Genomic DNA, 27,137 nt, shown 5'->3' on the forward strand with positions numbered 1-27,137 from the left:
CCTGGAGAGAAGTGGTACAGTAGTAGAAAAAGCGCGGATTTCCAGATTTAAAAACAACAGATGAACGCTTCCTTGGCTGGATTTTTTGCCTCTCTTCTTGCATAAAAACATACTCCTGTTTCCCTTTTCCTTATATAATAGTTATATATTCCTTATATAATAGATTTATTACAGTTATAAAAGTTGTTGACTTATAGAAAATTTATTCAAATAACCATTTTTTTCTACACATTTAAGAAATATTTGTCTATGTCTTGCTCCTTGTAAGAAATAGTGGGGGGAGGTTTAAAATTTAAATTAACACAATTAAGTAATAACTTTATTGATCTTAATAAATAATTTGATATTTCATTAGAAACAATCGCAAAGAACAATTTTTTATTTAAAAAAAAAGTCTTTCAATTTCTCACAAAAGAGTATATGTACACTTAACTTTAATAGGTAGTAGAAAAAGTATACACCTTATAAAATTGTTAAAAGAGGTAAAAAATGTATAATTTAACATACTATACATTTAGTCGTAATAATTATGTCAAACTTTCTTGGCACATAAATGGCATCTTTACGCTATTGGTAACTGTCAATTACGTTTTCTTTCAGACATTTTAATTTCATACTGATCCATTGAGATGTTTTGCTGTATATTCTTAAAAACTATATATTTACAATTGAATCATTTAAATTTCAATCAAAGTCAATAATTTCAAAGACTAATTAAATTGACATTTAGTACTCCCATTAATAGTTTTTTCTTTGTTGAAAATTTATTAGTATAATAATAATTTAATTTATTTACATTATATTATGCATTGTACATATTTTTCCAATAATGAATTTCCGCTACAAAGAATAATGCAGTTTAATGAGTGCACTCCAAATCACGATCTTTAGGTTCTCAAGTGCCTTGGACGAATATCCGAGTAACAGGTGGGGGTATTAAAATGTGAAATTTTATAAATAGACTTGTTCATCCTAAAGTGCTTAGAAATGAGGAAATTCGGAGATGAAGCTCCTGAGCGAGGGCCTCCTCTTCACCTGCAGAGGAGGCGGTAGAAGTCCCGCCGGTATGAAATCCCTTACGCGCGTCCTCGGCCTCCTGGTCGTCAGGCTCACGGTGACGGTGTCCGTCAAGAATGGGCTGCATTGAGAGGCGCACACCTCGTCCCTGAGTACCGCATCCTGACCGGCTTCACGCAGGAGCCGCCCACAGTCAGTTACTCTCAACGATGCACATTGAGGCTAGAAAAAAATTGCAATTTAGCACGATTGATTTTACAAAGGACAAAATTTCACAAGATCAAAGTAATTTTCCCTGTCTATAAACAAGGGGTGTAATAAGAATAATATAACAAATGGGAATAAGAATAATGTTAAAAAAATAGAGAAATAGTTGTTATGTAGTTTAATTTTATGAATATAATTAATTTAATTTAATGTAATAATTATTTCTTACGCCTTCTGAAGTGCATATACAGCTTGTGCATGGTGTCGGGATTGCGGATTCTCCGACGGGCACTGACCTGCCTGCAATTTGGCACCCTTTTTGAACCGTTTCTCTCCAAGCTTTCAAGTCAATCGATGGCAGTGAGTGGCAGGATACCCTTGGATTTCTACAATAACAATATTATTAGGCGATTGAGTAATCTTTAAAAATGGAACAGAAAAGACAAATTACAAAAAGTCTGAGGGCTGGTCAAAAACTGATCTCTGAATTTCAGAAGGCACGTCTAAATTGTCACACACAACTTTGCTCAGTGTCGTTTTACGGATCTCTGCAAGTTGGGCTTCAGTGAACCTCACAACTGCATCTTCATTTTCATACCTTTAAAAAAATTAAAAATTATTTTTTAAAATAAAATATCATTATTCAACGATGAATAAGAAAGAATAAATGCATACCAGAATCTATCGCATTTTCTAAGTTGTCTAAATTGCAAGCCGATGATACATGCAAAAGTCGGGCCTACAAGACCACCTTGAAGTGGGCGTTCGCTCAAACCACCAGGGAAAAGATCGATGTCGTTCACAGTCGGGTAGATGACCTTAAGTCGTTTGATGACTTCCATTGGAATCTCACGGCTCAGGTCTTCCCAAGATGTGGCCCTTTTAAGGTTGCACAGCGAACGGTATTCGTTATAAGGAGGGATCCCATGGTCTCTCGCTGTTAATTTATTAATTTAAACCGTATTACTGGAAAAAAAAGAAAAGAATTTATGGTTTTACCTCTTTGGATGTTCAAGGCTGGGAGGTCCATTCCGGAGTGTGGTATCCTTCGGTCCTCGAACAAATGATTGCTGATCTCTCCTGTTATAAATTGGTCTAGACTTTCCATTGGGGTCGCTGAAAGTCCCCTCATTATCTCATCAATCATATGAGGCTTTAAACATATAATAAATATTTAATGATCATTAAAAAAATAATGTTACAAAATTTATGAGCTAAGTCAAGAATTTAAAAAATAAATTTACTTTTTCTTTTTGAGAGGGATGAAAATTATTTATAGAATCCACAAAGCCAAGTATAAAGTTACAAAATAAGTTAAATTACTGAAATTTAGTCATTACCAATAATTTTTGTCTGCCTATCCTTGCGGGGTTGGGCTGTCAGACATTTTTCAGCATTTCACCTTCTTCTTTGTGTCTTTCATCAGACTGAAGATGGTAAAATACAGAAATAACCTGACAAACCCAGGGGGATTCTAAAGACTAAAATGATCGGTAACGACCAAATTTCATGTTCAACACTCCGCAGACAAAATGGAGAAATTCCAAAATGTAAAAAATAACTATTCGGTGTCATAAATATTTACCTGATAAATGATGTCTGGATTAAAGAATGTATTTCTAAGAAGAATTGACGGTTCAACTGGAGTGAATGCTGGGCTCATTCTTGGCATATGCGGCCTCAACAGACTATGGCCGATTCTGTACGCTGCCGATGCAAATTCTGTTACAATATTTGGATTGCACGTCCTGCTATAACCTGGAAATTTATTTAATTCCCCAATTAAATCTTAATTTTATCATTGCAAATTTGTATTTTGGCTTAAGCGTTATGCCAAGTACCTTTGTAATATCCATGGTTTTGAAGTTTAAGCCCGTATAAATTGATTGCGTTCCATCCTAGAAGTCTAGGGAGAAATTCATTGTAAAGGACATGCTGGTAAGAAGCGATGGCTATTTTCCTGGCAGTTTGGTACAGTTTCTCATCGCCCCAATGCAAATTGATCTTTCTAAGCCCTTCCACAAGACGATTGTGCTCCCTCATGTACACCGTGTGAATTGATGTTAGCCCAGGCTGTTCACTCGCTCGTCCGTCACCTTTTTCCAATTAAAATATCTTATTTTAAAATACTAGTATGACTAGCTAGTTGTAATTACTTCTATAATTTTTAACTTAAAACAGGGAAAGCACCTGATAAATAAGAAATTTTCAGTCTGTAAATTGATAGATGTATAATGGCAAAATTGACTATGTTTAACATAAAACAACATACAAATATTCGTAAGTGTAAAAATATTCAAACTTACCTGCAATAAAACAGTACCCTGAAGGGGCTTTGCATTCTGGATGAATTGGGGAGACAGGTAAAAGGTCTTTTCCTCTTGTTGGATGAGTTGTCACATTCAGCCTACCCCCGTAACCTCGTAACTCACGGGCCAGACATGAATTTTCTCCGTAAACTTGTGAAGCATCGAGATAAGCTGAATTTTGGTTTATCTGTTCTCTTGGCCCTAAAATTAGTAACTTGTAAAATAATAGCTTATATGATTTTATTGATGTCATTACCTAGTTGCTGCTGACCAGGAAGAGATCTCATAAAAGAAAGACAAAACCGTTCCCCAGTGCTAATGTTCCTTTGTGGGAAGAAAGGGTCCCCAATCGGAACTGGAATCGGCATGCATTCCGGGTGAACGGTCAAAGCAGAATCGCACGACCTACAGTCCGGAATCGAGGCAAAAAATCCTAGAAAAAACATGACAGTTTAAACTTAGAAATTAAATTAAAAACAGTAATAATACCTCTGTGACTTGGTGTGAATGTAATATCGTGATCGACAAACTGAGCGAACTGCATGAGCATTAATGTATATCTTTTGTGAAGATAGGAGATGTCTGCATGTATCATAGATGAAACCAGTCTTGCAGAAGGAAGTGGCGCTCCAGTTACAGATGTCGATCTCGGACTTGAAATGCCTGGAAATTAAAATTAAATTCTATTAAACCGGTTTTTTGTTACAGCAATGATCCTTACCGTTTTCATAAACTGACGGCAGCAGCCTGGCAAAAGTAGTCAAACTTCTTCCGAGTCTAGGCCTTTCTAGATTGTTACATTGTCCGGTGAAACTCCTGTATGGTGATCTCGGGTCACATGGACCATTTTCTTCATGACATTCTGGTTCCTCGTGTCTGATAGAAGGGGGAAATAGATCGGTAATGTCCAAATCGGAGAATACATCCTTTACAGACAGGTCAAATCCAATCACATTATCCCCATCCAATTGTCTTCGTCTCCTCTGTCTATAATAAATAAAAAATTAAATTATGAAATATAAAAACGATTAAAATAAACATGTATAACATACTTTGCGACCATGAAGGCCATAAGTTCTTGAGAAGCGTATTCAAAAAGAACTGAATTGTTTGCCATGGTTAGGGCCATCCGGTTAGGTTTGCTGAATGCAGCAGCAGTTCCGATAGGTGATTTTGGATCCACTGTTCCGTCTACATATGAAAATTTTTATAATTCTGTTGTTTTTAACTAGAGAACAAAGTAATCATGGTATGCTTACGGTTTACATAAACAACATATTCCTGTCTCTGCCGCCTGGCTACATCTTCCTCGGCTTTTTTCAAGGCTTGCTTGACCAAATCCATCGTCAGAAGAGGGCCTTGCTCGTCAATTCGATTTTCTACATTTTTCCAAGCTATCAAATCCATTTTACTATGGTGGTCACATGACACTCCTGCATTCCTAGAAATAAAAATAATTTTAATTATACAGCTTGTATATATTTTAGATTTAGCAACTTTGTTTTACCAAAAATTTGGTTGCCACTGATCATTTTGAGGGTCTACTTGTACTCTGTCGCATTTTGCCATCTTCAGTGTGTTCGCCTGTTTGGCATTTCTGCTGTATTGCAACTCCAAGATGGCGAAATGCCAAAACACATCTGACAGATCAAGCCACCAACAAAATGATCAGTAACAACCAAATTTCAGGTCCATCACTGCAGAAAACATGGAGAAATCTCAAATTTAACTTTCTTTTAGTTTTCTGATATCCACAAATATTTTAAAGTTGAGAGTTACTTACAAAAAGGGATCTTCTTGGAGGAACACCTTAGGCTGAATACTGGGCAAGCTTTTTATATTTTGACAAATAAGTCCTCCTAGTGTTACTTTTCTCAATTCAGTCAATTGTTCTAGAATCGATGAACAACATTAATGATAAAAATACGCATGGGTATTTATGATTTATGAAACATACCTGATGAAAATGTGGCAGGAGGGAGATCATTTTCATACCAGAATCTATCATGAACTTTAAGCAAATTAAATTGCTTGGAAAGCAAGCATGCAAAAGTAGGACCGACGAGAGCACCGTGAAGAGGTGATTCGAGCATACCACCGATGAGTAAATCAATTTGAGAAACATCGCTAGAAATTTATTACAATATATAAATAATAAAATGTTTTTGAATTCAACATTCAAAAAATGTAAAATACCTGTAAAGTGTTGATAACAATTTTCTGTTTTCTTCTGAAACAAACAAGATCTGCGAAAAGTCAGATATGTATTCACCTGTGCATTCTTTTACTTGTTCGATATAGCTAGCAGCCTGGTTATGCCTAGATTGATCTAATATTTGGGATGCCGAAGGGTCTAAAAACAAATTTAACTGCACACTCATTCTGAATAATTAAAGAAAGCTTACTTACACCCTCTAAATTTGTTAAAGTTAAGGTTTGGCATTTTTGCAGGTGTTAGGAATGATGATTGAAGTATTCCCACAAACCCTGAATCGGACAAAGTGCCAGTCTCATTGGTAATACTCTACAGGAAATACATAATTAGCTTTAAAAATAAAAAAAAAAATTAAATTGAAAGAATTTAACTTACAAGATTTGGAGGGACGACTGAAGGAATGACATTAAGGGATGTGATAGCGGCTTCGTATATTGTACCAGCTTCGACTGAGCTTGAATAATCGTTGTGAAATCCTCTCGTCTTAAGTGGTAGCCCCCAATCATTCTATAAAAGGAAGTTTAAAAAAGTCAAGTAAATCGTTTGGTACATGAATACAGTTGTACGTACCTCTTGTAGGACAATCGGCAAAAATTCATTAAATGTAATGTGTTGTATTTGAGCTGACACTATTTTTCTCGTTTCTTCAAACAGAATGTCTTCTGGCCAAGCTCGGTTCAACTTGGTCAACTCGTCCACAATCCTGTTGTGCTCTTTGTAGAAGAGGCTGTAGAGAACTCCAATCCCAGAGCCAGACTGACATCTAAAAATTAAAAACAAAACAATTTATTAATAACGAGATTTGATTTTTATATATATTTTGATGTACAAATCGCATGCGTTGATGTTGATGTATCCATGATGGGATTTTATCCTGTCGACTTGCTCATCAGCCACACCATATATTGACGACGCGTCAAGGTATCCAGTAGCACCATTTAACAATCCCTCAGCTAAATATGATAAATTAAATCAATTTATATTTTAAATCTGTTTAGAAAAAAATAATTACGCATAAGAATGGGCTGCGATAAATCACGGGAGATCAGGTCAGCCCAAAGGCCCAATATTCCAGTGATATGATCATGATGCAACGGCTTATTGAGGGTGTTCAGTGTCTCAACAATCTTTGCACTATTTGGGAAATTTTTATCTGAAAAAGTGAATACAAACATTATAATTTAGAGGTAGAGAAAAGATAAAACTAGGAGGTTAAAATGTTTTATTGAACCCCAAATTTTGATGCCAGTGTCTATACTATAAACAAAATAAAAATGACTCATTGTCTTGTACAGTCAGTTTTGATCATTGTCCAGTACTCTTTTAAGATGACTGAAGTATCTGTTTAGTTCTTGTCTCATATGTGTGTGTGTTTTCTATGTGAGTTGTTTGTCAATGTATGTACATAGCGACTACATAGTTGGTGAGATTGGAATACCATTGCAGCAAATGTAGCAGTGGTTATTCTCTGACACTCTGACATGATCACATTTTTGTATGTTTATTGTCATCTTTCACTGCTTGAACCACCGGGGATATGACATGGGTTTCCAGGTTTCTGGTTGAGATAACGGGATCTTTATTAGAGCACAGTATGACAGTGTCATCCACTTAGGTGGTAAAATTAATTTCAGAAGGGTTAGGAATGTGCGTATGGTTTAGGGGATGATAGATAATGGTACCACTTCATTAGTGCTGATAGAGAGAGGAGGATGTCTTGAAAGTATCCGTTGGTTAGGTAGGATTTTAGGATCAGGTAGTAGATTAAAGTGAGGACTCTCTTAAGCTTCCTGAGCAATCCTGGGTTTCATACCCTATACACCAGAGTAACTCCTATTGTTCAAGATTCAATTCAACAATCAAATAGGATATGCAGTTTTATCATTTCAGTCTACCTTTTTTTAATTTAACTTTTTAAATTAAATTAAATTAAGTTGTTTTAAAATGAGGATATTTCAACTATGAGGTTATATAAACCCTTGGGGTGCCGGCACTTTGGAAAAAAGGCCTGTTTGTATGTCGGCTTCAAAAACTAGGCCCTGGATTCGAATCCAGGTTCTTTTATCTTACAGTGATGAGCACTGTGTCAATGCCTACCATTGCCGTCTTGAAAGGTTGGTTTTGCATTTTTGTTTGTATTTATATCTTTGTTGGTTTGAACAAAAAATGACTATTAAACCACTGAACTACAGGTTCATCACCTCATAAACTACATGAAAAAATCTTACAATTAAAATAATAAAATATTAATTTTTTTATATCAATTAAATATTCTTTTTATGTAAGGTCTTGATTGAAATGAAAAAGATAGTGTCACAAGTCGAAGGTTGTGGGTTTGAATCCCACTCTAAGTCCTTAGATAAAAAGAATATTTAGTTTAAATAATTAATATGGTCAATTATGGCCGCTAAACATATATGGATTATTTTAATGCTTGTTGTGTGAGTATTCTTATTATATTTTCCTTGTGTTTTCAAATTGACTAGGTGGACTTTTTTACAGAAGTTTGGAAATGTATATTTAAATGATAGATTTCCTATGTATATGTTATATTTAATTTACTGATATAATAAATTTTTGTCCATTTCCATCATTAAAAGTTATTTTATCATTTTGATTTGTCACTATCAATTGGGTTTGTTTGTAAGTTTTACATTCTAAAATTTTTTTTTTCTTGAATGAAAATGATAACTTCTTTGATATGCTGGTTATTTTTTCTAGAAATAGAAATTCTTTAACCAATGTTGGTTGTAACAATTTTGTATTAAAATTGATTATGAAATTATATTTAATGGTAAAAGTTAGCAATAGAAAGAGAATAGAAATAGAAAGATTGGTAGATAAATAAATATTATCTTGATGTGATTCATATTACAACAATACAAATTACAATTATAAATAAAACAGGACCAGGGATAAGAAAAATTTGAAAGAAAAATAAATGTTCATTTCCTTTGCCAAGTTTTCTAGGAATCTTCATCAAGTCTTTGAAACTATTATTAATAATTCACAAGATTAACAAATATGAACAATATATTAGAAACAATAAGTTTCAGACTGTAAGTAGATGAAGAGAATATATTCCTTGAAAGCTTGACGAAAGAATTTAGTGCTTTATTTTCTTTCAATTCAAATTAGCCTCATCCTTGATTTTTAATACAAAATCACTATGTTAAAGTTTGAGATTAATTATATCAATGTATTGATTGATACATGGTTGTGACACAATTTAAAAATTCTGCTGTGATTTGTAACAATTGGCTGAAAACTGTCTGTTCATTAAAATTTCTCTGAATTATATACACTGATGGACAACTTTAACGCACCACTCAATTTATTTGGTTTAAAATTAAATCCATTGCCTTTCTACGTTGGTTACAAGTAATTAGTCATAGTCATCATAGTCAAAATAAATAGTAAATATTGCTTGGTTTATTTCGTTTGTTTACTTTTGTACAGATCAATCCCATTTACACAAAAAGTAGCATTATGCCATTCTGCTATGCCTAAAGATCACTTTCAGTTAATCAATTTCATTTGATTTTATTCTTATTGTTAAACATTTTTCAATGGGTCCCGTCAGGCATTTGAGTGAGTATGACAGTGTCAGGGTCATAACATTATTAGAGGAAGGATACAGCCAGCTTGCAGTTGCCAGGAGACAGAGAGTAAATCACTGGACAATAAGAAGGGTTCTTTGGCGCTTCAGGGGTCAGGTCTTCACACTAGAAGGCCAGGACAGGGTCGACCTAGGTCTTGAGACGAGAGAGAGACGATAGATTTATCAATCATCAGGCTCTATGAAACCAAAGCATTATGGGAAATCAGATAAGAAATCTTATAAGAATAATTGTAATAACAGTGTTTTTCTATTTCATTTTCTTTTTAAATTCGTTTTACAACCAAACCGATTTTTGGTACGCAAAATATGAATAAACCTAAATACATTAATATTTAAGGGTGGTGTGTTAATTTTGTCCATCTGTGTATTTCTTGATAATACTGATTGTCGTACACCCATTCCAAATTTTGAAGATCGGCGAAAAGCATTTTCCATCTTTTTCCATATGCCAATTGAAGCATGTTCATGTTCTATGATTTGAGTATTCCCAAGTTTGGCTAAATTGATACAGACTGAAATTCAAGCTATTTTCGATTTAATTCAGTTTCAATAATGAACTTTTGAATAATGGGCTTTGAATCTAATACGTGAATAACTATAGACAAGAAAAATCAACGATACAGTTACGCACAACAGTGAAGCATTGCGGGTTTATCGTTTTTTTTTAACTTGAATATTTTAGTATTAAAACAACCAACTTTCACTCTTTAACTGTTGTGTCTAACTTAAGTCAAGTTTAAGTCAAATCAAGTTTAAAATTAAATGTATGAATTTTTGTAAATGCCTGAACATAAGCAGTAGTTACCAAGTTAAGTAGCCACAGACCTGGAAAGCTGGTTCAATTATTTCGAATATCTTTAATCAATCAGTAAATTAAAATTTCTAAAAAAAACAGCTTGTGGGTGGTCAGTTTTCGAGAAAATATTTAAATTTAGAAACAATTAACCTTACAAATTATATATTTAATCTCAAATTTCACTATTGAGAAAAGGGTGGTTTTCGTGCTTTTTTAAAATTTACTAGATGTCAATGGTTCTGGCCAGGCTCCAGAGTCTACATCGCCTTTTTTGAATTTGTCGTGAATGGATTAAATAAATTACAACCAGAAACCGGACCAGTGACAGGTCGCAGTTATGCAACTTAGACCAATATGTAAAAAACCTATTATTTTTTATGCCATGGAACCCAGAATCCGTAGAGATGATTTATGCTATTTTCAGAGTGAAAGTAATTTTCAAGGTAGAATCTTTATACACTCCTCCACAAAAAAAGTGGCGCACTTTGAAATTTTTTCTTATGAATTGGACAATGTGGATATATTTTTTGTTTTACTTCTTTAAGATGATTTAATAATTATAATTAGATGGAAAGTAATTGTTTTTGTCGCCGATTGTAAGGCAAATCGGTTAATTCCTGATTTGATTTAAAATCTCCACAATGTACATACAGGGGTCATATAGCCACAAAGGCAATAAATTCTGTATTTATTTACTATTGTGCTGGTGGCACAAAACAGCGATTTCAAAAATTCCAATTATTGCCGAGTTGCCAGTGCCGTTGCACTCGTTGGGGTTGGAGGAAATCAGCGTTGCCAAAGTTTAAGATTGCCCTAAAATTACGGTTGTTGGGCATTAGGCAAGATGTATTCAGAAACCAGGATCGGGAGGCCTAAAATCCAAGGGCCCAGCTGGCTTCATCACTCTGAGACATCACTTATGAAACGTCTCACTGTCTTCGAACTGTGTCCGTTAGCGCTGAAAAAGTAAGTAGGAGAATTGCAGATATGAGTCTACATCCGAGAAAGTCAGCAACTGGTCCAGCGCTTACCAGAGACATTGTCGGGGCCACTTAGAGTTTGCAAGGAACACCGACATTGGACAGAAACAGTAATGAAGGAATATTATGGTTTCAAACGAGTTCCAGTTTCTTCTCCATCTCCACCAGACGGCTTCAAGTTTATTGAGCAGCTGTAGAGTCTACGACTAATGTAACGTTGCCGGAAGATGTTCGTTCGGAGGTGATTCAGTTAAATAGGTCGTCATACAATGAAGAAATCTCCGTGGCATAAATTCTTGATGATTAGGCCATTTGCTCTTGTTATTGGCAAGAAAATTTTGTTTATGCAAAATAATGCAAGACCAACCGTCGCCACCAGTGTTATGCAGTACCTTCGAGATGACAATATTTGCACTCTTCGAGGCCAGCCTGTATTTGAACCCCATTGAGTACTTTTGGGCAGAGCTTGAACGTTGGGTACAACGAAGAAATAAATCTCCTACAAACCTTAGCCGAGTTTCGTGTTAAATTAGTAGAGATTTGGATGAAATTCCTCAAGAAATGATTAAAGGCTTAGTTATGAGTATGGTGAGAAGATTAGAGAGTGTAATAAGAGCCAAAGGAGGAAATAAAACCTATTAAATACCTTTAAGTTTGTTTTATGTTCAAGTATGTTCATACTCAAAAGTGATTTTTTTAAATTAAATTTTTGGCTTTTGAGAGATATTTTTATTTTTACACTCACCAAATCTTTTGATAAATACCTGAATTATAAAAAAATATCGGTGTTAATATTGAAAAGGCAAGTACATAAAAAATCAAAATTTCAAAGTGCATGACTTAAACTATCTTAAATTAATGCTTGTTGCTGGAGGCTCTATAGAAGTATTGACTCGGTTCATATATGAACTGGTTATTTACACTATCGCAAAATTAATTAAAGCTTGGTAGCTCAGAAAATGACTTACAATGAGCCTTTCCATTTATTCTGTCAAATTTTATTTGTACTCACTACCCTCATCTTTGATTTTGACGATTTTGCTGAAAGTTGATGCTTTCATTAGTTAGTAAAATTTATAACTTCATAGAATGTTAGTGTCATTGCGTCAATCGTGATTCGTGTATGAACAAATTATAAAATATTCAATACTCGTATCATCCCGTCGGGGAATTGTTCAACCAATTGACCTAGTTTCAACACGGAATTTATTTATCAACAATACTACAAAGAATAAACGAATAACTTTTCAGACTATCAATTTTCAAAGTTGACGCTGAAAGTATCAATGAAGAGATTCAATATTAATGCATTTAATAACTCTGAAACACTGTAGTGAGGACGGGGAGACAAACCTGCAACTTGTTCGTTTTCGAACATCCAAATGTATTATAGCAATTCCTACCATAATGAAGGGCTTAGCATCCAACCACCCAGACGGTGTCGTGGACTAGGAGTCAACCCACTTTAGAATATTTTTTATTAAGATAAATAGCCATGGGCCAACCTAGGTTTCGAACCCCGAATCGATAGTGCGACAAACACGAATCGGACGCCCTGAACACTCGGCTACCGCGGTCCCCCGAATATCCAGGTCTGCCTTTAATAAATCTGCCATAAAAAAAATGGCGAAACGTAATGCACCTGAGAGATAAGGAAGACGGGAGAGCTCTTTGATGCCGCAGATCTCGTGACGTAATCTCACACAAATATAATTAATTATTTTTTTGCAAAGATGATATATTATTTAAAGAGATAAAAAATGAATGTCACGAATGGAAACTCGAACCCATGATATCTAGATTGATACAAATATTAATAATTAATTTTATTCAAACGAGAAAGGGGGGAGAGAGAGAGAGAGAGAGAGAGAGAGAGAGAGAGAGAGGGAGTGAGAGAGAGTGAGAGAGAAAGTGTCAGTGAGATTGAGAGAGATGATATATTACGTTTTATTTTTACAAGTAAATTTAGGTCTCTTGGACCTCTCTTACCTACAACCTGGGTTACTATTTGCAAAATAAAATATTTAAAAACAATAATAGTATACACAAGGCACGCGCACACACAAAAATATGATTCAAATGTTTTTCTTTTTCGTGTGTTGTATGAGGTACTCTCCCGAAGTACATATAACTTCATTAATGACCTAATTCCATGCCAAATGGTCCAACATAATACTGATGAACATAAATATTCGCATTTTTCGTAAAAGTGTTTTAAAAAGTATCAGTGTCGGGCGAAAAGGAAAGGTAAAATTTCAGCCTATGATAGTGTGAGCATTCCGAGACGTCGACCCTGGGTGTGGTAACCTTGGTGGACGAAAGTAAACTTACTTTCTCCCGGGCTGAACACTCGACACGGAATTATACAATAGACCCGGTAGATCCGGCCTATGTTACAAGCTTTTAAGAGGTGAATCTTCCCAAAACTTTACCAAACGTCATTTACTGTAGGCAAAAAACGCGCGATAAAATAACATTTAATGTGTGTATAATTAATATTGATTTTCCTTGTAATGACGTATATACGGTGTATAAATTTGTTTTTGGAAAGTAGCTTGTCTGTTATCATCCCAGATTTCCTACTATCCTTTTTTATGTTAGTTTAGTGCGCGTTTTCCCATTCCTTCAATTTTATAACATGTTTAATAGGAGGAACTAGAGCAGAAATTGACTTAAAGATGATGAAATGAAATGATATGACACGATCGTCTTCGAGAATGGAATTCATAAATAATCAGCAACAAGGAAATGTTCTACAACTTTTCATTTGCACAGGAATTCGATTCTTTACAGATGAGGTTGGTTTCTCACAATTTTTCATTTAATTTATATACCCCTAAGAATTTAAGAAGAAATTATTAAAGATTAACAAGAGATTAAGGGTAATGAAAAGGCGGACGAAGCGGCTAAGTCCCAACCTCAGGACTTAGGCCCTCTGACGCTAAAAATGCATTAAAAAGTGGCAGCGTCGGTGGGCCGGCAAAGAAGCTCTCACGTATCAAGAGCAGTGTCGATAGGTGGTTCTCGGTGGATTTGACTCGTAGAAGAGGGGCCATCCTCATCCGATTAAGAATAGGCCATGCGCGGTTGACACATGGACACATACTTTCAGGCCAAAGTCCGTACTAGAATGTAGAAAAAGGTTGTTTGTTGTGTTCCATCTGATTGAATTTAATGGTGTAATTCCTTGGCTCCATATAGAGAGCGTGTGGGAATGCAACCCGATATAAGAATCGTGCTTGAGCACGGCAGCGAGTATCTAAGTCCCCTGTTCCGATTTTTGGAGTAAACATGGTTGTTATAGTGTATTCAATACCGATAGGTTTGTGTCCTTAGTGTGTGTTGAAAGTGAATGTATTTATTGGCGTGAATGCGTAGTATTCGCCAATATCGATCCTCAATTAGGGCAGTTTTATAATAGGGGATGATGATAGAGAATACCGGCTCACCCCGGACCCCCAACATTCGAGGCGGGTGATCCTCGGGGACTGTCAGTAAATTATTGTAAATTACAACAGCTGGATTTGCCGGTGGACTGCGAAAACCGATAGACTCAACTCGGTACATGTGAATTTATGTATATGCGTGTGTAGATTTGATCTTGGATAAATCATTAAATAGATTGGCTTGGTTGGTCTACGAGTGGATGAACAAATGTTGAACGGATCGACACTGATCACTTTATTCGGTCCGTCTATCCTCGCCGGTTTGCTTTTCATCTAGGAATTTTATACCTGGTACGAAATAGTTTAAGGGAGGATGATAAAGAAGAATAAAGCCGTAATAATAAAAACGCCTCTTCAAAGGCGTTTGCTTTTTAGTTATAATTTTTGTCTTTAATGTTTGTAATTATATAATTGATATCAGGTATAATATATGGTGTATTATATAAGTATATTTGAATAAAATGCTTAGATTTTACATTCCGATAACAACCGGTTTTAGATAGAAAAAAGGAAAAAGTGAGGTGACCAAATTTCCAAATTTCGGTTACAACGACGGGTCGAATATCGTAACAAGTCTCTTTCATCGTTAAAGAAAAAAAAGTTAGAAGTTTCACAGCCATATAGGATTTTATTAGTCGGCTCAAATCGGTGGACAATTTAGGCCTGGTTTCGTCATCCTGGGACACATCTGCAAACAAGTTGTAAAATATTCAATACACCATCCTACTGGGCCATTGTGCAACACGCAGGCCTCGTTTCAAAACGTAACACCGTCAACGGACTTTATAATCAAAAATTCACCCTTGAAAAAAAAATTCACTGATTTCCACTGATTATTTTGACGTCTGTTTATGCAAAAACAATACGAAACAGTCGTTTTTACCATCTCGAAGTTATTAGTGTTTGTAATCATCCAAAAAGGACAAGGCGAGGAAAGTCGAAAGTTTTCAAGGGAAATTCGACCGAAGGTTAAACACATGTGCATTAAGGGACTTCTTTTTGCACGGTAATTGGTAAGCTCATTTCTTTTAACTTAGCAGTTCTCGCTTTCACCCAAAAGGCCTTTCCAGGGTTTTGTCTCTTTTACTTCTCAAGATGGAACTTCTTTTATTTTAAACCAAAGGATATGTTTATGTAATGTAACTCCTGGTGCCCAACCCAGTTACTTGTGCTTTAGCTGCATGCTTGCGAGTATTACAAAGAGTTTTTTCAACAAGGAAGGCGCCATCGACTATGCGGCGCTATTACATGCATATTACGTCTGCCAGGTCGTTTTGAAGAATTTATGAGTCTAGTCAGATCTTAAGCACAGTAAATAGTTATTGATGTTTATCCAGGATCTCTTGCATTTTTCTTTTCCTTCTTCTTTGTTTGATATCAGGTGCTTTTCATTTTTATTTTTGGTTTTTGTTATGTATATTTTTAATTTTTCTATCTAAAAATGGTGGGCGGAATATTTACGCTTGTGTATTAAGTATAAAGTCATCAGAGATAGTCGAAGGGACTGTTGATCTTTGGAGGATCTCGGGAAAAATCGGTAGTTTTAAGGTATGAGAGTCGTCTTACGTTTCCCCCAGCTCATACGTTTATTTCTAAAATTTCATATTCTTTAAAAAGTCCAATTTTTCCTGATAGTACTTTTAGTTTCCTTCAATTTAAATTTAGAAGACAGTTGCCACAAGTTCTCAGCACGCTGAATCACATGGGATTCAGGGCCCGAAAGTCTTGTAAGTTTGCTACTGAAGAAGGAAGCTTTCGTACTCCTGGCAATTCTTATTCTCAAAATTTTATTATTCTTCTCATATTTTATTTAACTTTATTTTTCCTTTTATTTTAATTTTCTTATATTATGCTCATATTTACTGCATTTACTGCAACATTTACAATAAATTTTGTATGTAAGAAAATCAATAGGAATTTATCTAATAAAACAACTGTGTAATTTACAGTTAACTGTGATTTTTTAATTTTTAGTTTGGCTTGCCTCGACCTTGAACTAATACTAGTTTTCTACAGTATAAATTGTATAAAAGCCTTAGTCTTTCTTCCTCCAGGTCCACCTTGACTTCTCGCACTTTGTGTGTTAAATCCTTTTCAAAAGACACTAAAAAACTTTATAATTTTTGTGTGTAGTTGAATTGACCTTTTGAATAAATCAAAATTCATTTTTATGATTATTTGGAGATCGTGAGATGCGGTCTGGTATGACGTAGGTTTTAGAAAAACATTTTCTTTATTGTGCCAACGTTTCGATCTTTATTGAGATCATCTTCAGGGCCTGAGATTTATAAACATTGTTTAAATTATACAAATACATAAAATGGATGTAGGATGTGAAGAAAGTGAAGTATAAATTCGTTTTTGGCACAATAAAGAAAATGTTTTTCTAAAACCTACATCACACCAGACCGCATTTCACGATCTCCAAATAATTTTTACACATTAAATTTTATGTCAACATTATCATCTATGTTCTTTTTATATAATTAATACATGTTTGTGAACACAGGCTTGAGGATGACCCGAATAAAGGTCGAAATGTCGGCAATTAAAAGAAAAAGTTGTTTTTCTGACGTACATCTAATCTTTATTTTAAATGTCAGATGTATCGACCACTGTTTTATTCAGGAATAATCTGGATCACTGTGTGGTCTTGATGTAAAAGCAAGTTCAGCAGTTACAGCCAAGATATCAACCTATTTTAAGATCATCATGAGGGAAAAAATTGACTTAATTAAGTTTTTAATAGACGATATCAAATTTCTTTGAAGGCCGAATCGGTCCTAACAACGCCAAGGACTGTAAGTGTTAGAACAGTGTAACGCGGGCGTCGGTGGCCGCAACGGTTTAGGCGTTGACACGGCACTCATCATTGTAAGGTAAAGGTCCCGGGTTCGAATCCAGCGGCCTTGCATTCGAACCCGACATACTTACAAATGTTACTCAGAAATCGATTAACGGTCACTAATCACCACACATTTTTACAATTTTTTTTTTTTAACACCGGCACCCCGACGGTATGCACCGGTTTTTATATGACCTCCGCTGTTGCGAACCCTAGTAAAAAAAGAAAAAGAATATCTACAGACGACTAAGTTATTTCTCAGAGGTATGTTAGAATATATAAAGTTGAGGAAGAGTAGTGAAGGTGAACTTCTTAATGTGAATATGTATTCTTTAGTTAATGCTAGTTCAATTAACTATTGCAAAGCTTACTGCAACTGTGGACTTGAACTAGTTTCAGAATGATATATTAACAGCGAGATGTTTTATTAACTTAAGTTTAGAAAAGGCTGTTTGTGTATTTAGTAGTTTAAAAAAAGAAAGAAAAAGCAAAAACAGTACGACTGTTACAGTCCTCGGCATGTTGGGTCTGAATAGGTTTTGAATTCATATATTAAAACAAAAAAGTAACAGCTGAATTTGTTTGTATATCATGACCATATTGTGATCCAGATTATCCGTGACACATCTAGCCTGACCGTTCCTCAGGTTCAACCATATATTGAACCAGTGGTCGCTAAACATCACACAATTATACTTTTTACAGTTTGTTGAGCACATACTAACTACACACACTAACTACACACTAAATACAGTTTTTGGTTATAAATGTTTCAAATTGTATGGAAAAATTGGAAAAACCACATTATTTGTAGCAATACAGAACTTTTACAATTCCTTGAATATTTGGCTATGGCTTGGAGTTTGACACCAGTTTCCATTACACCAGCTCCAACTTATCATCGATAAACCATTTTCGTCCATTTTTTTCATTTTCTCTCCAGTGAAAAGTTACTCATTATGGAAAAAAATGAACCAGAAAAAATATCGCCCAGCAGGCGTGTTGCATTGTAATGCGTGACCCCGATTCTCGACATTGTCTGAAGATTCACACAAAACTGAATCGCAAGGCCTTTTTCCCTAAGGCTAAGTGTGAAAACGAAAGCCACCTCTCTTCTGATTATACTGATTATATTTCTTCTAAAAATAAAAACTAAATAATTAACTTGAACTTCATGGAACGTCCTCGTCCCGGTTGTATCCTGTATATCCTGATCGTTTTTACGACTCGGAAACAATTTCACTCATTTCTAATTGAAGTTATAGTTAACTAAAAATGCCGACCGCAAGGGGAATTGATCCCATAAGTGTCACTCCTTTTCCCTAAAGTACTCTCCCGAATCGTCCTATATAAGTCACACATAAGACTATATATTTTGGTAGAATAATAAATTCAACTAAATTATGCAACTTATTTTGCCGTCGGTTACATCAACATTTTTCATTAAATACAGTTTTTTTATATACATATCCGCTTTGTTTTATGGCCACTTTGTTAAAGAAAGATTATTAAAAGGTTCTAAATTTAATCATACTATTATTTCTTTTCATTTTGTAGTTATTTAAAAAGTCGTATTACAATAATATTATTTCGAATAGGAACAAAAATAAAATTTTTATTTTGCGCGAATTATCTTTATAAATCTTGAAGTCAATTAGTCAAGATGATTCCCAGGGAGGTCAACATGGTGACAACAAAGAAACCCTATTAATTTCTAACATGATCTCTTGCATATGTTAAATCTTTTGCAAAATTGGATGGGAACAAAATAATTTGGGCACACAGCTACAATTAATAAAATCAGACACCCGTTCTTCGAAATGGGGGCTGACTATCCCGGTAACATTCAATGATACACATATGGCCAGGAAACAAAAGAAGGAAATCATTCGGGTGTTTTTGTAAAAGCACAAAATATGAGCAATCAAACTCATTATGCAAGTACACTTTGAAGCATAAATATATCAATGCTTGTACCCTACAAAATCTTAAAATAGGTTACTCTGGTAAAAATATCTAAAAGATAGCCAAGCAGCTATTAAAGCATTAGCTGTAAAAAAATTACATCACAACTAGTCAGTGAATGTATTCAAACTCTTCAAAACCTTGGGAAAGAAAACAACCTGATGCTATCTTGGGTACCGGGACACAGAGGAATTTTGGGTTATACTTGGGATAACAAAAACAAATACAGAATCCTCCATCACAGAATGGAAACACAGAAAAACAAACCTAACCAAGACAGGCAATCTCGCTGCTGCAATCCCTAACTCAGAGGAATGATAGGACTAATAACCGGTCACTACCATCTGGGAAAACAACAAACGATTATCCCATTTGCAGATTATGCAATGAGGATGAAGAAACAGCCATCCATATCATCTTTGAATACGAAGAAAGGGTTAATTGGAGACATAACCTAGGATCCAAAAAAAGGTACGATGAAGAAGCGGGGAGGGTTGTGCTTCCAAGGCAGTGCCTGGGGAGCACAAACCTCCGCTTCCTAGCATCCATCATCATCCAATTATTATCATCATCTTACAATCGGAATGTGTAATAAAGTCTAATAAAAAATAAAAANTTTCAACCCCACCTTTCGAATTTTCCCTCCTTTTTGCTATTTTAAACGCTCGTGAGACTGACTTTTTATCTCAACAAATGCCTTATATACAGATTAATTAATTAAATTAAACTGTTGTTCCGTCGTTTCCAATAATTTTGGTCTGCCAAGGGTCGCTATTTTCGTCTGTCATATGCGTTTCCGTTTTCCGCTATCTTCAGACTCCAGTTTCCTATTGCGTATTTCCTTTTTATAAGTTATTATAAAGGAAGACAGTTACAAAACACCAACATTGGTTCATCACACCACATTCCTCAACATGAAATCCAGATATTTTATACGTCTGCACTGAAGTTATCCAACTCTACGTTTTTAAATTGTTGTAATAACTGTAATAATCAGTTTAACTTATTCTTTAGATTAAAAATACAAATTAATGGGTCAATGTAATGAAACGCGGAATAAAAACAAGGAAACATGATGTATTTCTTTGGAAGAATCTCGCCGGTCCACTTCCTCAGCTATAAAACTTCACTTGATTGGGAGCGGATCTGACGAAGCTCATCAAGACAAATTGCGCAACGGCTCCAAAATAATTCACCGAACCGCTTTCTCCCATAACCGCGGTTTCGGACCATTTTCTCAAGCGGAACATCCCGATGACGAGCCTGCATCCGACGTACGCATCTGTACCATTAGCAGACCGGGTTTAGCCGAAGGTCTTAACTCTCCGGGGAAGGGCGCAGACGAAAAGGCTAATTGGGTGTTATTGTTGGGATTTGCATTTCCAGAAATACCGGTCCGGAAAAGAGGTCGGAGAGAAAACCTGCATAACAATAGTTCAGACTTTCCGAGACAGTTTTTATTTTTAAGACAAAACGAAGTTTTTTTGGTCAAGGCTTTTGGATCTGTCTTGAAACACGGTTGTTGTCAGGTGTGTTTCACCATCATTCCATGATTAAAATATAAAATACCCTGAGAGGCCAAAAATTCCAACCAATTGATTTTTTTTTTCATTTTCTCGGTAAAAGAAAATTCTGCCCTTCATTTGTCTTACTGTTTTTTTCCGATAAATATTTGTTTATGCTATGTTTTAAATTGGGAATATCAATTACAGGTAAACTCCTTAATCCAAAACAAGGATAAAGGATTTTTCAATGTTTACTTCTTTCGGAATTTAAAATGTTTATTTAGTCTCATTTGAATTCTGAAGCAATAAACTGTTTAGTTTTCATCTTTGTTTTCTTAATTTCAATTTTTAAAATTAAAAATGCCACTTAGTGCTGAGGATCTTTGCGCGTGGTGACACTAATTGTTGATGGACGTTCATCAAGTATGCGGAACTCTGCGAGACGCCGGTAGTCGTTTTTGAGAAAGTGGGTCCTACCATAGAAGGCCCGGTCGGGACGTCCTATGGTAACAGAACTGCCGGATGACAGTTTTTTGACTTTGAGAAATTTGCAAAACCGGCACCTTACGGTTGTTCATGCGATTCATTCACCAGGAAGTTCAAATTTCTGAACGCACTGTTCGAAGAAGATTAAAACTTGGGGGCTTTTCGCCCCGTAAGAGGACCAGAATTGACCAGAACACACAGAGTGGCACTGCTCGTATTTGCTTGAAAACATAGCCGTTGGTCTTTGAACGATTGGTCTGATATACTTTTTACAGAGGAGTGTAGATTTGCTGTACGATCTCCAGATTGGCTCGAAAAAGTGTGGAAAAGGCGAAATGAAAGGTACGAAGTCTGTAATGTTTCCCAGAGCCAACCTTTTCAACGTAGCTCAGTGATGGTGTGGGCGGGAATTTCAATAGATAGTCGGTTGTTGTTCGTGGGGGGTCTTTGACGGCCACTCGCTATGAGGATGAAATTTTGGAACATCCTGCGTTGCCTATCCTCGATGAAATCAGCGACAATGCTATTCTAATACACGATAATGCCCGTCCACATGTCGGTCGCATGGTATGGTAAAAAAGGATACTAGGAAGCGGGGTTTGTATTCCCCAGGCACTGCAGCCTTCTGGCTTATTGTACCTTCCTAGTTCCTTAGTTCACTGCAATAGACTCAATCCTTCTCCTTAGAAGTATCAGGTCATTGACTGTCGCTGCTGCAATTTGATCCCGTAAGTTTTTTTCGTACGTTAGGTTCACTCCATTGAGCTGTTGCTTCGTATTCGAAGATGATATGAGTGGCTGTGTCCTCCTCCTCATTACATAATCTGCAACTGGGACCATCGTTGTATATACCCATGTTGTGTAGATGTTTTTTCAGATGCCAGTGACCGGTTAGTAATCCTACCACTCCTCTGAGTTTGGCCCTCTCCAATTTCAGCAGTGCTTTTGCCAGTCTTGGTGAGGGCTGTTTCTTCATAAGTTTAGTATGTCTAGCACCGCTAGAGTTTATCACTTCTCCTAATGTTTTGTTTAGATCCATTCTGCGATGGAGGATTCTATATTTGTTTTTGTTATCCCAAGAATAGGTTCGGGGCCTATATATGGTCTTGCAGATCCTCGTCTGGCCAGACTACGCCATAGTACAAAGGTACCTTCAACATCATGGCATGAGGGTCTTAGCCTGGCCAGCGCGTTCTCCAGACATTGACCTGTCTTGACCCCCATCGAACATTTATGGGATAACCTCAAAAGACGAGTAAAGAGCACGACCATCACTTCCTGATACATTCCACGATCTCGAAAGGGTCATCGTGAAGAATGGGCTGACCTCCAGCAAAGAGACATATCCAGATTGGTGGAAAATACGCCGAGGCGTCTTCGAGATGTAATTAAGGCACGAGGAGGAAATACGCGATATTGAATTGTTAATTAACAATCTAATTAAAACAAGTTTTTCTGTCCGTCTTTTTTTTCATTTTTCATTTTCCTTAGCACTTTACATTTTTTAAAGACTTTTTAGACTCAATTATTAAATGTTAAAAAACGTGAAACTTGGATTAATATGTAAAAATATATACAAAAAAACAAACATTACAAGTTGGTGGACTTTTTTGCCTGTCAGTGTACATTGAATGGCTTTGTTTTTTGCTTTGATGAAAGTGCTAATAAGCTAGTTGTAACCCGAATCCTGAATTTTTACACCAGGAAGATTTCTTTCTCCTACAAGATAGTTCGTTATTGTCTTCATTAGAAAGCAAAGACAGTTGTGAATAATTGATCATCTGGAAGACAATGTCCTCTGGCCAAACGCAATAATTCAGACAGACGAATCTGATGATATCATCTAACGATTCGTGCCATTGATTAGTTCTAATTCGAAGAGATGCCTTTATTAAAACTAACAACATGTGAAAAATGAAGTCTCGGCGCCGTGAGAAAGTCTGATAGATTAATTGCAATGCATTGGTGAAAGTCGCCTCGGAAACACATGCGAATTATAAATGGATCCTTTGCAACAATCATTTGCACCTACGGCGGAGCAAATGTCAACCGGTACGAAAACAATAGATTGGATCAGTGAAAATCTTAATTGGGAAAAAACGACAATGGATTGATTCGTATTCAAATCGTGACCTCCGAGAGATCTCTCTTGTTAATAACAAATCGATAAAATTGGCAAAATAAAGATAACTTCGCATATCTGTGGTCGTCTAAGCGGCAACTCTTAATTCCGTCTAATTTAATTTTCTCACTCCTTTTAAAATGCTATTTACCACAGTTGCCATTGTGTACGCTTGCAGTCAACAGCCCGTGAAATCGTCGGCAGAACTTCACGCTCATTACAGATTAGTCTTTGGAAGTACATGCCCATGAAATGCTAAAGGAAGAGTTCAAACGGCAACAAACAATTCGATCAGACCAAAGCTGACGAGTAAAATATAACAATTACGAAAGATTTATTTGGAACAAGTTTTGATCAATATGACAAATTATACATTCGACTGAAATAACAAATAAAAATGATTATAATACATTTTTTAAAAACTGCTTGTAAAAGGAGATGCCTTTGATGTAACACGATCTTTTATTCATATCAGAATGCCATCAGACAATAAATGTCTTCTCTATATCAAAAATGCAACTCACGAAATTAATTGCCAGGACATGTCTAATGTCGATAAAGAAAGTCCGGATCATATATTTGTCGGGAGAAGACTATTTTTTGTACAGCTAATTAGTTGTGTAACTAATTAATATTTAATTTGGTATTAACTGTATTGGACAATTCGAATAAGAAATATAAAAGCCCCTCTAAAGAAAAGCTCAAGAAATGCAAAATGATGAAGCAAGAGGGTAGGTAGTAGCTGTCACGGGAAAAAAAGCAAGTGTTTGCAAAAAGCCGGTGTTACAAAAAGGAGATGGTGATGTGATAAGGAAAAGGATGAGAAAAGTGGAAAAACTGAAGTGAGAAGAGAGAATGTGAATTAGAGTGAGCTAGTGAGANAGATAGAGAGAGAAAGAGAGAGAGTTGTACAATGTCCGCTTTATTTATTAATAGTCTTTAATCTCTAATCTCTTTAATCCACGTGTAGACCGTCATAATCTGAAGTTATACCAGTTTAGATTTACTATTCGAACCTTATCCGTATTAAAGACAATCTACGAGTAAAAGTATAATGTTATTCTCAACCGTTGGATTACCAAAATTAAATTTATAAAGCTGTTGTTTGGCCTTTTCCAACCATTTTGGTCATCAATGATCATTTCGGTGTCATATTTGCGTTTTGGTTGCTGACTTCAGTGGTGGGTTGTAAGTATCCTCGAGCGTATTTCCTTTTTATAAGTTTTTATAAAGGGGAGACAGTTACAAAACACCAACATTAGTTCATCTCAACACAGACCTCAAGATGAAATCCAGATATTTTATACGTCTGCACTGAAGTTATCCAACTCTACGTTAAATTGTTGTAATAACCGAAGTTACTTATTACAAGTTACTTATATAAGATTACAAATACAAATTAACGGGCCAAAATGAACATTGAGTGAGCAAAAGGCCGGTGCAACTAAAAGTGTTGACTGTTGTGTTGAAGTCAGTGGTTGACAGTTGAGTGGTCACTAGTCATGTGCCAGTTGAGTTAAAAGTTGGGTTTAGAATTCGACAGTTGTTGGTTGCAAAAATGAAGACGAGTTGGCTAGACATTTTTAGATTTTTATGAAATCAGTAAGCTTTGGTTGGGGGAGTGTTTGACGGCTTAAATAACTCCTATGTGGATATTAAGCAGTTAGTAAATACTATTTGGAAACGAAGATCTGGATTACCTTTTTATCGCTCCAATGACGGATTCGGAAGTAAGGACAATCCTGACGACAGATCGACTCCCCATTTTTCTCTCCGATGTAACCTTTCTGTCAAAATACTTTTTGAATAAAAATATCAACTGATTTCTAATAATCGGCTAAATTCTGTGGTAAAATTTTTGAATTAGACTTGCCAGAATTATAGTCCAGGGTCTGTCATACCCAGCGATGTTATTCTTCTCTAATTCTAGATAATTTCAGCTATCCAATACATGCAGTCTTTGAAATCATTCTCTCTCATTCTTAAATATATTTTTCCTTTATAAACATCACTCTCTCAAGTGGGACGATGTTACGATATTGCTCAATCAAACAATACATTAATTGATAGTGACCTTCCATTGGCCCTGTCGCGCTATACATTCTCTTAATAAATACCCTTAATGAGATTTATTCTTGAGGACTGCGGGGCGATAAACCAGTATTTCGGTATTTCGCCTAATTCAGTTTTGGGTTTATGGGTGTCTGTCGGCAGGATTACACCTATATGCCGAGGTTTTTCTTTTTAAATTTTTTTGGGTCTTTTCCTTTTTATTTTGTGTTTGAATTGTGTAAACGACAGTGTGAGTTAGTGTATTTGTGAGTTGTTTCGTGTTGTTTATATGCATTTCTATGGTTTAATTAAGCCCATTTTTCTTTCTTTTTGTATCCCATGGAGTAGTTGTTTAGTAAAAATTTTTCGTCGTTGCCCCTAAAGGACCTAATAATACGTTCTTCCTATCCGAAGATATCGAAAAGCTGAAAATTGTCGGACAGGGATGATAATTGGACGAAAGCGCGACCTGAAATGGCCAAGTAGCTATCACCACTTTTAAATATATTCACAGACGTTACGTCATACCTGTCCAAGTGAATTTCATGTCCAAAGTTATTATTATTGAAATTCCCACATTATATAAAATCTTTCAATAGGCATTTTCGAACATTTCGAAACGATCTACCAGCACGCAGCAATTAATTAACTGAACTTAATTTGGCACACTGTGACTTTGTTTTGAGATCTAATCAGAAAAGACCGACTTTTATACTTGTTCCATTAGTTAAATTTTAAATTATCATTGTATTAATTTGTAACGAAAAATCCACAGGTATTTTTTCGGAATGTGTCGCTTCCCCTGTTACGAAAGAGGAGAAAATCTAAATGAAAAATAATTTCTCTTGTCTTCCTTGGATGGGAAAAGTCTTTACATGGTCGTACACGGTATTAGAAATTTTTTTGACAATTCGCCCTTTCTTAAACACAAATACTTAATTACAAGTATATACTTAGTGACCTTTTTTTGCTAAAAAAAAATATTGAGTTATTAGGTTAAAAGATTACATATTAAAAGTTGTTAACATTAAGCAGACCAGGATGACTTTCCAGTTCCAAGACCAAACTGCAAGTTCATCACCGCAGATGAAGCAAACCGCAAGAAGAAAAAATAACAATGAATAAATTGCTGAATTCTTAAGTTAATTATAACAACATTAGAAAATATAGTTTTATTAGTTTAATAAAATAATGATATTGATTTGTAAATAAATTCTGTTTTCTTAAAGTCTGATGTAAGCCAAAATTTACCGATTTTCGAGTCGGTTATGCTTTATAAGCTAACCATTCAGAAGAAAAAGTACGACGACTTGTAAAACAAACCAAATCGCATGCTCGATAAATTTTCGGATCGCATATGATTGTCGTTTCCTATATGATAAAGTTAGTAGTGTTGGTTGGACTGCAACTGGATGTACTGACGTTCAACTGAGCGACACCACTTTATTGTTTCCGTCTAGTTTCGCTGGTTTCTTGCACTCATACGCTTGGGGAACTGAAGATGGCACGAAGCCGAAACGAATGAGTGCAAGTAAGAAACCAACGAGAATAAACGGACCCATTATAGTGA

At 35.5% G+C, this 27,137-nt stretch overlaps 1 protein-coding gene across 1 annotated transcript in view; it reads right to left on the reverse strand.

Annotated features, from left to right (window-relative positions):
- Nucleotides 1-886: 886 nt before the first annotated feature.
- The window catches only part of LOC106670552, a 66,023-nt gene continuing 39,772 nt past the window's right edge, over nt 887-27,137 (reverse strand). Inside the window, exons 3-23 of the mRNA XM_014401010.2 lie at nt 6,761-6,901; nt 6,578-6,701; nt 6,319-6,511; nt 6,124-6,255; nt 5,943-6,057; nt 5,730-5,886; nt 5,491-5,660; nt 5,317-5,425; nt 4,793-4,974; nt 4,586-4,724; nt 4,255-4,520; nt 4,023-4,196; nt 3,790-3,966; nt 3,531-3,734; nt 3,066-3,320; nt 2,810-2,982; nt 2,224-2,377; nt 1,900-2,161; nt 1,676-1,822; nt 1,454-1,610; nt 887-1,239 (exon numbers count right to left, since the gene is read on the reverse strand). Coding sequence (XP_014256496.1) covers nt 982-1,239; nt 1,454-1,610; nt 1,676-1,822; nt 1,900-2,161; nt 2,224-2,377; nt 2,810-2,982; nt 3,066-3,320; nt 3,531-3,734; nt 3,790-3,966; nt 4,023-4,196; nt 4,255-4,520; nt 4,586-4,724; nt 4,793-4,974; nt 5,317-5,425; nt 5,491-5,660; nt 5,730-5,886; nt 5,943-6,057; nt 6,124-6,255; nt 6,319-6,511; nt 6,578-6,701; nt 6,761-6,901 — 3,689 coding nt within the window. The 3' untranslated portion in view covers nt 887-981. The remainder of the gene's footprint in view (nt 1,240-1,453; nt 1,611-1,675; nt 1,823-1,899; nt 2,162-2,223; nt 2,378-2,809; nt 2,983-3,065; nt 3,321-3,530; nt 3,735-3,789; nt 3,967-4,022; nt 4,197-4,254; nt 4,521-4,585; nt 4,725-4,792; nt 4,975-5,316; nt 5,426-5,490; nt 5,661-5,729; nt 5,887-5,942; nt 6,058-6,123; nt 6,256-6,318; nt 6,512-6,577; nt 6,702-6,760; nt 6,902-27,137) is intronic.

This window comes from Cimex lectularius, unplaced genomic scaffold, assembly GCF_000648675.2.
Source record: "Cimex lectularius strain Harlan isolate CLEC.00 unplaced genomic scaffold, Clec_2.1 scaffold153, whole genome shotgun sequence".
NCBI classification, from domain to species: Eukaryota; Metazoa; Arthropoda; class Insecta; order Hemiptera; family Cimicidae; genus Cimex; species Cimex lectularius.